Source organism: Zootoca vivipara, chromosome 12 (assembly GCF_965207765.1).
Source record: "Zootoca vivipara chromosome 12, rZooViv2.hap1.1, whole genome shotgun sequence".
In the NCBI taxonomy this organism is placed as follows: Eukaryota; Metazoa; Chordata; class Lepidosauria; order Squamata; family Lacertidae; genus Zootoca; species Zootoca vivipara.
In genome coordinates this window covers 41,483,626-41,495,047 of record NC_142595.1, presented here as the reverse complement: position 1 = coordinate 41,495,047, position 11,422 = coordinate 41,483,626, and the positions used below count along the sequence as shown (strand labels likewise).

The following is an 11,422-nucleotide window of genomic DNA, read 5'->3' as shown; positions in this document are numbered from 1 at the left end:
CCCCGTGGCCATATGCAAAACTATGAACCATGTTATTCATAACCCTTGAGCCATTCAGAACTGATGCTATAGGAACAGAGAACTCTGTCACCCTGATCCTTTGCAATGCATCAGCTGAGCAAAGCTTGAACGATGGTGCTTGAAAGATGAACTGTTGTGTGCTGTGATTTGCTTGCAAGATGGTATTATCTATGGTGTTGGTGTTAGTGTTGCTTCCCCAGGTGTCATGCAAGGTTTCTATTGTTCAGTGTTCGCTCAGGAACCCCCTTCCAATTCTTCACCAATATTATCAGTCTGGAGACTATATAATCGCTGCCATTATGTCACAGATCTATATATTTCCAAACACCATAAACTTCGATATGCATCCATCCCAAGACGTCTCTGATGCTGACCTTATGTATGTAAGCAGTTTTGTGTTTCTTTAACCATATCATACAGGTGTAAGGAATATTTTCCCCTTTGACCTCCCCCCCCCCATCCTCCTCTCTCATAAGTTTTGGTGTTTATGAAAGGGTGCTTTTTTCTAGAAAAAAATGAGTGTTGGAACTCACCATGAATACTCCCTTGTTCTCTTATAATGACAGTGGCACCCACCTGAGAAGTGCCAGAAGTGAGTTCTGGTGAGTTCCAGCTGGGGAAAAAAGCCCTGGCAGATCTGATATCTCAACACTGCTTTTGCAAGGTAGTCCAGGTTTGTATCCTTTCGTTTCCACAACTTCCCTCGGCAGCGGCCATATAATCTATTTTTGCACAATTTCATACATAGATATAGAAAGATAGATCTCCTGCTCTGTAGAAGATTTCCTTTGATGCAGTTTATAGCTCTCATTGCAGGCTAATGACGCAGCTCTATCAACACATCCTGGCCTTGGTATTTGCTATAAAGGAGATAAACGAAAATCCCCAGATCTTACCTAATGCAACATTGGGATTCCACATCTATAATAGCCATTTCAGAGCATGCCGGACCTATCAAGCCTCATTGGAACTACTCTCTAGAAGGGGCAGATTCATCCCTAATTACAAGTGTGATGTTGAGAACATTCCAGTAGCAGTCATTGGGGGACCTAACTATGAATTCTCTTTCCACATGGCAAACATACTGTGCATGTACAAGTTGCCACAAGTAAGATGCATGCATGGAACATGGATTATTGTTCTCCTGGACTTTGTCTCTTTTGGCTTCAAGGTGGTGTTTGAACACATGAGTGATCCCAAATTCATTTCATAAAATTAAAATAAATAAATCTCCCTGAACATAATACACTAGAATGTCAGTTCATTTCTGTATCCAGCCTGACACGTTTTCTTTGTGGCCGCAGTCCCATATAGGTCTTCGCACGGACCAAAAATTTGCTTTGTCTCTGCACATTTTATTTTATTTTTTAAAACTGGTGTATTTCTGAGTCACTCTGTGCTCTCGTTTCTGAGTTGCTCTCTGTAAAGGAAAGCTCTAGTAATTCTATTAATTATAATAGGGAATCTAAAAATGACTGGGGAAAAAATATTGTTTTCCACTTTTGGTGAAAGTGGATGGAATTTGCAGGTACAGGAGCCCTTTTAGAGTGGATTAAGCCTGTCACATTATAGGCAGGGAAATCTGAGATGGGGGCAGGGTGATGCAGGACACCTTTAAATCATGTTTTTTTTAAGAACAAATGAAAAGTGTGTGGCTTTTAAATTTTCTGCCAGAATTTGATGCAATGTCAGAGTGGCCATTCAGAGGAGATGGAGCCTGCCCGGTTTCATAGTAATAGGTGCAATGTGGCAACCTTCCCTGAATCACCCTATTTCATCCCACATGTTGGGATATCAACAAAGCCGATGGACATTCCTAGCTCCAAATATCCTTAAAAGGTCTCCTAGTCTGTATTTTGGCATTTTTAAAAAAGGAGAAATCTCTCAATGGGCTTTACACTTTTAATTAATATACAGTAGATTACGCAAAGATTCCATAAGCTAAAATATGCCAGTCTTGAAATGAAGTTGCAACTTTTCCTTCTCAACCCTTCCTAATTTAAATTCACCCACTCAATGCCACATGGGAAAAGGTTGAACCTGGTGCCAATTTTAAATGGAGATAGATAGATATAGACAGATACTAATGATGAACGATCTATCTATCTATCATGTAGCTAGCTATTGAGACAGTGGAATCCTTTGTCACGCAAGTTGCAAATTGTTGTTGTTGGCATTATTAATTAAATTGACTTGTTGTCTAATACAAAATGTATTTAAGCTACTTACAAGCACAGTTCAAGTAAGAAACTATTAAGTTTAACAGAAAGAAAGAAAGAAAGAAAGAAAGAAAGAAAGAAAGAAAGAAAGAAAGCTCCCCTGACTATATGTAATACAAAAACAACAGTAAGCAAGAGAACTATATTCCCTTAAATGTCTTGGAGAAGACAAACACATTAAACTGAGGCCAAAAGGATCCTAATGCTGGGGCCAGGTAGGCATCTCTATGGAAAAGGGACAACAACCAAAACAACCTTTTTTTCTTGTCACCACCCTCTAAACCTGCAGGACACCTAGATAAGGGCTTCAGGAGGCAACTATAGGGGGCAAGTTAAAATCAGGAGAAATGTACCATTAGGACTTGAGGATATAGCTGTATGCCTTTCATATGTGTGATATTTTTTTTAAAAAAAAATGCACATTTATAAATAATTGTTTAATCCCCTTGGTTAACAAGAATCGAAGCTAATTGAAATCTGAATTCAATTTTATTTAGTGTTTGCTTCACACCAACTCTTCCTTCCTTCCTTCCTTCCTTCCTTCCTTCCTTCCTCCCTCCCTCCCTCCCTCCCTTTCCTTCCTTCTTTCCTTCCTTTTTTAAAAAAATGCACCTTAAGCTCCTCTATGGCTCTTCTCCTGTGATGAATAACAAAGCTCAAAACGTCTTCTTCCATCGAATGTTTCCTGTTGTGGCTCTTCAGTATCAGGGTATTCTCCAGTTACTGCTGCATTTCAGCTGGGTGTGGATTGGGCTGATTTCACAAGACGACAACAGCACAGAGAGATTTGTCCAAAACGTTCTCCCCATGTTTGCCGAAAGAGGTATCTGCTTTGATTTTATAGAAAGATTCCCCAAACTTACGTTTTCTGCTCAGTTCTCTGAGATGGTGGATGAGGGTTCTGAAGTTATCAGTGTTGTTCTGGGGAGCACCGCAAATGTTGTGGTCATAGATGGTGAGGTTCATGCCATTATGGCAATGAGAATGATGCCTGCGCTTGCAGAAATCGAGGGCATACAAGTGCAATTCAAGGCAAAAGTCTGGATTATGACAGCCCAGATGGATTTCACTTCGTTCTCCTTCCAAAGGGATCGGGACATAAATTTACTACATGGTGCTCTGTCCTTTGCAATTCACTCAAGGGATCTTCTAGCATTCCAAAAATTTCTTCAGAGGAGAAACCCCATTACAGAAAAAGAAGATGGCTTTATCAGGGTCTTCTGGGAAGAGGCATTTATCTGTTCTTTTCCCCAGAGACATTTAGATGACAGACATGGGGAATCCTGCACTGGCAAAGAGAAGCTGGAGACTCTTCCTGGATCTGTTTTTGAAATGAGCATGACTGCCCATAGTTACAGCATCTACAATGCTCTATATGCAGTCGCACATGCTTTGCATTCCATCCATTCATCCAAACACAGAGCAATGATTGATGGCGAGAAATGGGAGATTCTATATCAAGAGCCATGGCAGGTAATCTCTCCCCCATTATTAATATTCAGGGCAAATTAAAAGAAAAATCCTGCTCACCCAGGCATTTGGTGGCTGAAATTTACTGTTCACAGCAGCCTTGATATTATTAGCTGTGAGGATATGTGGCTGGTTTTTTGTTTTTTTAAATAGATGTTATTATTATTATTTTAAATCTGAATGGTTTTAAAATGCTTTAAATATGACTCTTTTTAATTGTATTTTTTCTTACCTCTTTGGGTTTTTCCCTACCCTGGTTTATTTTGAGAGCAAGGACATGAAAAAAACCTTTCATTTTAATAATAATAATAATAATAATAATGATTTATAATAATAATTTATTATTTATAATAATAATAATTTATTATTTATACCCCACCCATCTGGCTGGGTTTCCCCAGACACTCTGGGCGGCTTCCAACAGAAACATTAAACTACACTAATTTCTTAAAGATCAAAAGCTTCCCTAAACAGGGCTGCCTTCAGATGTCCTCTAAAAGTCTGGTAGTTGTTTTTCTTTTTGACATCTGGTGGGAGGGCGTTCCACAGGGAATATTCCATCTAGAATATTCATTTATGCCTTATGTTTATGTGCTTAAAAAAAAAAAAGTTCCATACAGGGTTTCCTATTTTGGGGTGAAATTCTTTCATCTCTGGTTGTTGTTGTTGTTGTTGTTGTTGTTGTTGTTGTTATACATTTATTTTATGTTGGTTCATTTTATGACTTTGTATTATGTAAACTTCGTTGAGTTTCCTGCACTGATTGGCTAGGTTTGAGTGAAAAATAATATGCAATAAATAAATAAACATGACTATTTTTACAGTTACTAAGATTCTTCTCCATGAATAAATTTAAAGGAACAATTACTCAGTGTGATACATATCACCCTACTGTTTATTTATGTATGTTCATTCATCCTCATGAATTCCCTCTCTCAATTTAGCTCCACCACTTACTGAGAGGTGCCTCATTTAACAATGGTGCTGGGGAAGAGTTCTCCTTTGACCAAAATGGTGAACTAGCAGGTGGCTTTGATATTATCAACTGGGTTACATTCCCAAATCAATCATTTCTTAGAGTCAAAGTTGGTACAATGCACCCGCGGATTACCCCAGACAACAGGTTCAACATTCATGATTATATCATTGTATGGCCCAGCACGTTCAACGAGGTAAGGTCAATTTCTGGGTGTCTCCAGACTTTTCCTCAATGCTAAAAAAATTGATTCACTGTGATACGTGGAAATACATTCTTCTAGGTAAAACTAGATGTAACAGGGAAATAATATATTTAAGGAGCTATAACCAGAAGCAGCTCACCATGTGGGACCAAGCTGCTATCTTAGCTTCTCAGGAGGTGGTTTGCTGTTCCTTATCTGGATGGAGAGAGGCAGGGTCAGCTGCATTATCAGAAGCACTGGATTGGCTCCACTGCTGCATTTGTACTGCACCCGTAACTCCACAGTCTTGTCTGGGGTGAACTGTAGTTCAGCAGTAGAACATTTGCTACACATGCAGAAGGACCCAGGTTCGATCCGCAGCATATCCAGGTAAGGTACAGATGGAACTCTACCTGAAATTTTGCAAAGTTGCTGCCATAAGTGCAGACAATACAGATCTAGATGTCTTCTTCTTTGGTGATCACTCGTAGCCGAGTAAGATTGTCTTCCATAAACACAATTTTAACAGTGAGTCCAGAAGTGACTGTGGAGGCCAATTCTGGATCCATATGTCCTTCCATAGTGGGGAAATAGGTTTCTGGGCGGGAGTTGATCATGGTGAGGGTTTGCCAAGCGTGCCTTCCTCTTAGCACATTTCCCCCTTTCGTCCAGAATTCAAGCATCTTCAAAACCCATGACACCTTTGCTAAAGTTGGAGCGCTCACAGGCCAGTGTTTCCCAGTTGTCGGTGTTTATACTACATTTTTTAATAGATTTTTTTTAGAGAGAGTCTTTAAACCTCTTTTGTTGACCACCAGCATTACGCTTTCCATTTTTAAGTTCGGAATAGAGTAGTCGCTTTGGAAGATGATAATCAGGCACCTGCAAATGACCAGTCCAATGAAACTGATGTTGAAGAATCATTGCTTCGACTGGTTCCAAGAATGCAACAAGAGTAGTAGTTGCAAAATGGGGGAGGAGGTTGTAGCCAGTTAAGCTCTACTCAAAGTAGACCCATTAAAATTAACTAAATTAAGTTAGTCACATCCATTAACATGATGTGTCTACTCTGAGGATGACAAGCATTGTACACAACCCAATGCATTCTCAGTAAAAATCCCATTGAGTCACATTAGCATTAAATTATTTCTATGAGATGACAAGAATAAATATCGACATCCTGGGCATCAGTGAACTAAAATGGAAGGGAATGGGCGAATTCAGTTCGGGTGACTATCATATCTACTACTGTGGGCAAGAATCCTGTAGTAGAAATGGAGTGGCCCTCATAGTCAACAAAAGAGTGGCAAAAGCTGTAATGGGATGCAATCTCAAAAATGACAGAATGATCTCGATACGAATCCAAGGCAGACCTTTTAACATCACGGTAATCCAAGTTTATGCACCAACTACCGGTGCTGAAGAAAGTGAAATTGACCAATTCTATGAAGACCTACAACACCTTCTAGAAATGACACCAAAGAAGGATGTTCTCAGGGGATTGGAATGCTAAAGTAGGGAATCAAGAGATAAAAGGAACAACTGGCAAGTTTGGCCTTGGAGTTCAAAATGAAGCAGGGCAAAGGCTAAAAGAGTTCTGTCAAGAGAACAAGCTGGTCATCACAAACACTCTCTTCCAACAACACAAGAGACGACTCTACACATGGATATCACCAAATGGGCAGCATCGAAATCAGATTGATTATATTCTCTGCAGCCAAAGATGGAGAAGCTCTATACAGTCAGCAAAAACAAGACCTGGAGCTGACTGTAACTCAGATCATCAGCTTCTTATAGCAAAATTCCAGCTTAAACTGAAGAAAGTAGGAAAAACCACTGGGCCAGTAAGATACAATCTGAATCAAATCCCTTATGAATACACAGTGGAAGTGAGGAACAGGTTTTAGGATTTAGATTTGGTGGACAGAGTGCCTGAAGAACTATGGATGGAGGCTCGTAACATTATACAGGAGGCAGCAACGAAAACCATCCCAAGGAAAAGGAAATGCAAGAAAGCAAAATGGCTGTCCAACGAGGCCTTACAAATAGCGGAGGAGAGGAGGCAAGCAAAATGCAAGGGAGATAGGGAAAGATACAGGAAACTGAATGCAGATTTCCAAAAAACAGCAAGGAGAGACAAGAGGGTCTTCTTAAATGAGCAATGCAAAGAAATAGAGGAAAACAATAGAATGGGGAAAACCAGAGATCTGTTCAAGAAAATTGGAGATATGAAAGGAACATTTCATACAAAGATTACCATAATCAAGGACAAAAGTGGTAAGGACCTAACAGAAGCAGAAGACATCAAGAAGAGGTGGCAGGAATAAACAGAGGAATTATACCAGAAAGATATGGAGGTCTCGTACACCCCAGGTAGTGTGGTTGCTGACCTTGAGCCAGACATCTTGGAGAGTGAAGTCAAATGGGCCTTAGAAAGCACTGCTAATAACAAGGCCAGTGGAAGTGATGATATTCCAGCTGAACTATTTAAAATTTTAAAAGATGATGCTGTTAAGGTGCTACACCCAATATGCCAGCAAGTTTGGAAAACTCAGCAATGGCCAGAGGATTGGAGAAGATCAGTCTACATCCCAATCCCAAAGAAGGGCAGTGCCAAAGAATGCTCCAACTACTGCACAATTGCGCTCATTTCACACGCTAGCAAGGTTATGCTTAAAATTCTACAAGGCAGGCTTAGGCAGTATGTGGACCGAGAACTCCCAGAAGTGCAAGCTGGATTTTGAAAGGGCAGAGGAACCAGAGACCAAATAGCAAACATGCGCTGGATTATGGAGAAAGCTAGAGAGTTCCAGAAAAACGTCTACTTCTGCTTCATTGACTATGCAAAAGCCTTTGACTGTGTCGACCACAGCAAACTTTGGCAAGTTCTTAAAGAAATGGGAGTGCCTGATCACCTCATCTGTCTCCTGAGAAATCTCTATGTGGGACAAGAAGCTACAGTTAGAACTGGATATGGAACAACTGATTGGTTCAAAATTGGGAAAGGAGTACGACAAGGTTGTATATTGTCTCCCTGCTTATTTAACTTATATGCAGAATTCATCATGCGAAAGGCTGGACTAGATGAATCCCAAGCCGGAATTAAGATTGCCGGAAGAAATATCAACAACCTCAGATATGCAGATGACACAACCTTGATGGCAGAAAGCGAGGAGGAATTAAAGAACCTTTTAATGAGGGTGAAAGAGGAGAGCGCAAAATATGGTCTGAAGCTCAACATCAAAAAAAACCAAGATCATGGCCACTGGTCCCATCACCTCCTGGCAAATAGAAGGGGAAGAAATGGAGGCAGTGAGAGATTTTACTTTCTTGGGCTCCTTGATCACTGCAGATGGTGACAGCAGTCACGAAATTAAAAGACGCCTGCTTCTTGGGAGAAAAGCAATGACAAACCTAGACAGCATCTTAAAAAGCAGAGACATCACCTTGCCGACAAAGGTCCGTATAGTTAAAGCTATGGTTTTCCCAGTAGTGATGTATGGAAGTGAGAGCTGGACCATAAAGAAGGCTGATCGCCGAAGAATTGATGCTTTTGAATTATGGTGCTGGACTGCAAGAAGATCAAACCTATCCATTCTTAAGGAAATCAGCCCTGAGTGCTCCCTGGAAGGACAGATCGTGAAGCTGAGGCTCCAATACTTTGGCCACCTCATGAGAAGAGAAGAATCCTTGGAAAAGACCCTGATGTTGGGAAAGATTGAGGGCACTAGGAGAAGGGGACGTCAGAGGACAAGATGGTTGGACAGTGTTCTCGAAGCTACGAACATGAGTTTGACCAAACTGCGGGAGGCAGTGCAAGACAGGAGTGCCTGGCGTGCTATGGTCCATGGGGTCACGAAGAGTCGGACACGACTAAACGACTAAACAACAACAATTTCTTGAATGTCGTTTTTTAGATGGCCCAGTGATATAAAACTCCCAAATGGTTCTCTTCTCTTATTAATGGACAGGCACAACCCCTTTCTGTGTGTAATGAGAATTGCCATGTAGGCTATAGAAGGGCTAAAAAGGAAGGAAAGCCATTTTGCTGCTATGATTGCCTCCCATGCCCAGAAGGGAAGATATCAAACAAGAAGGGTAAGAAGTGTTCCATACATTATTCACAAACTATATTAGGCAACATGCAGTGTATATTAGGGCAGTGTTGTCAAAAGACTTTAGTCAGATCACAAGGAGAGTGGGGGAGCCCCCCAACTGCTTATTTAATCAAGGTTTTAAACCCTAATTCCTATCTCCCCAATACATGCTTAATCAGGATTTAAAACCCTGATTAAGCATAGTGCAAGGCTATTGATTTGGTTCCGGACCTGGCTGCAGCTCAGGATGGCCTTGCTTCATCCCTGGATGGATCAGTACCACTCCAAAGCACCACTCTTTCTTCTCTCTTTGGCAATCACTCATAGCCAAGTAAGATTGTCTTACATGATTGTCTTAGCAGTGTGTCCATAAGTGACTGTGGAGGCCAATTCTGGATTTGCACACATCCTTCCACAATGGGGACATAGTTTTCCAGGCATGAGTTGATTATGGTGAGGATTTGCCAAACGTGCCTTCTTCTTAACTAATTTCTCCCTTTTGCCCTGAGTTCGTACTTCTTCAAAGCCCATGACGCTTTTGGTAGAGGCAGTCTAAACCACTGAACCTAGAGCTTGCTGCTCAGAAGGTTGGTGGTTCGAATCCCCATGATGGGGTGAGCTCCCGTTGCTTGGTCCCAGCTCCTGCTAACCTAGCAGTTCGAAAGCATGTCAAAGTGCAAGTAGATAAATAGGTACCGCTCTGGCGGGAAGTTAAACAGCATTTCCGTGCACTGCTCTGGTTCACCAGAAGCAGTTTAGTCATGCTGGACACATGACCCAGAAAAACTGTCTGCAGACAAACGTCGGCTCCTTTGGCCAGTAAAGCGAGATGAGCCCCTCAACCCCAGAGTTGTTCGCAACTGGACTTAACTGTCAGGGGTCCTTTACCTTTAGGTAAAGGTAAACGTAAAGGTAAAGGTACCCCTGACCATTAGGTCCAGTCGCAGACGACTCTAGAGTTGCAGCGCTCACCAGAAGAGCATAACAACATTCTATTGGGAGGTGTGGCATCACACCCAGGCACATTGAACTAATAGGGTCTTTTAACAAACTGTAAAAGTCTGGTGACCAGCCAACCCAATCACAAGCTTACACACAACGAACCTCATTAAAAGCACTTGGGTTTGCTAGTTAATCAAATCAGCAGAAGTTTACTGGCACCTCAACACTACTGAGATGTATGTGTTCTTGAGCATAGCACCTAATTTCAAGCTGTAGCAGAACAGGGCTATGAGAAGGAATTCCAGCAAATACAGACACCATGGAGGAAGTGAGAACTCCTGGTCGGTGGAATCCAGGGACAGAAAATGTCTTCCTTGCTAGACTTAGGTTTCTTCATATTGGGTCCAATACCTGCATTACTTGGCTGGCCATATATGGTTTCTTGTGCAAGTAATTACTGATCAGTCTTTCTGACATTGGCACGAGATACATATTTAAAGTTCCTTTTATAAATATAGTCCTGTTTGATTACATAGTACACAGAGTGTTCATGCTACCTTTTATTTTTCAGACATGGATGACTGTTTTGAATGCCCAGAAGATCAGTATCCAAACAATGAACAGGATGGATGCCTTCCAAAGCAAATAACTTTCTTGTCTTATGGAGACTATTTGGGGGTCATTTTGGCCACATTTGCTCTATTATTTGCTTTTATCACAGTTTTTGTGTTTTGCATCTTTGTGAAGAACAAGGAGACTCCCATAGTTAAAGCCAACAACAGGAGCCTAACCTATGCTCTCCTCATCTCCCTCATTCTCTCTTTCCTCTGTGCTCTGCTATTCATTGGCAAACCACATAAAGTGACATGCCTCCTTCGACAAACCACTTTTGGCATGATCTTCTCAGTGGCAGTTTCTTGCATATTAGCCAAAACCGCCACTGTGGTTCTAGCTTTCATGGCCACCAAGCCAGGGTCAAGGATAAGGAAATGGGTAGGGAAGAGGTTGTCAAATTCTATTGTACTTTCCTGCTCCCTTATCCAAGCCACCATTTGTACTGTGTGGGTGGCAACTTCCCCTCCATTCCTGCACTTTGACATCCATTCAATGGCTGAAGAAATTGTATTGGAATGTAATGAAGGTTCACTTGTCATGTTTTACTGTGTTCTAGGCTTTATGGGTTTCCTAGCCTTTGTTAGCTTCACTGTGGCTTTCCTAGCTAGGAAATTGCCAGACAGTTTCAATGAAGCCAAGTTCATCACCTTCAGCATGTTGGTCTTTTGCAGTGTGTGGTTGTCCTTTGTTCCAACCTACCTGAGCACCAAGGGGAAATACATGGTGGCTGTGGAGATTTTCTCTATCTTGTCCTCCAGTTTGGGGTTACTTGGCTGCATCTTTTTGCCAAAATGTTATGCTATTTTGCTGAGACCTGAGTTGAACAGCAGGGTGCAGTTAATAAGAAGAAAGAACTAAAGAACTGGTGTCCACCTAGTCTAGTTAAATTTTCCACTGA

The 11,422-nt window shown here is 41.3% G+C and overlaps 1 protein-coding gene across 1 annotated transcript; it reads left to right on the top strand.

Moving 5' to 3' along the window:
* The first annotated feature begins 842 nt into the window (after window positions 1-842).
* Window positions 843-11,382, top strand: LOC118094874 (vomeronasal type-2 receptor 26-like). The gene is made up of 5 exons (XM_060282237.2): window positions 843-1,129; window positions 2,859-3,713; window positions 4,655-4,882; window positions 8,842-8,968; window positions 10,481-11,382. Exons 1-5 carry the CDS (start codon window positions 1,094-1,096, stop codon window positions 11,380-11,382), a joined length of 2,148 nt encoding a protein of 715 aa, XP_060138220.2. The 5' UTR covers window positions 843-1,093.
* Window positions 11,383-11,422: the final 40 nt, after the last annotated feature.

Coding starts and splice junctions, on each gene's coding strand:
- LOC118094874 (XM_060282237.2), top strand. CDS start 1,094: ATGGCAAACATACTGTGCATGTACAAGTTGCCACAA. Junction 1,130..2,858: donor GCATGTACAAGTTGCCACAA/GTAAGATGCATG, acceptor ATGCACCTTAAG/CTCCTCTATGGCTCTTCTCC. Junction 4,883..8,841: donor GGCCCAGCACGTTCAACGAG/GTAAGGTCAATT, acceptor ATTAATGGACAG/GCACAACCCCTTTCTGTGTG.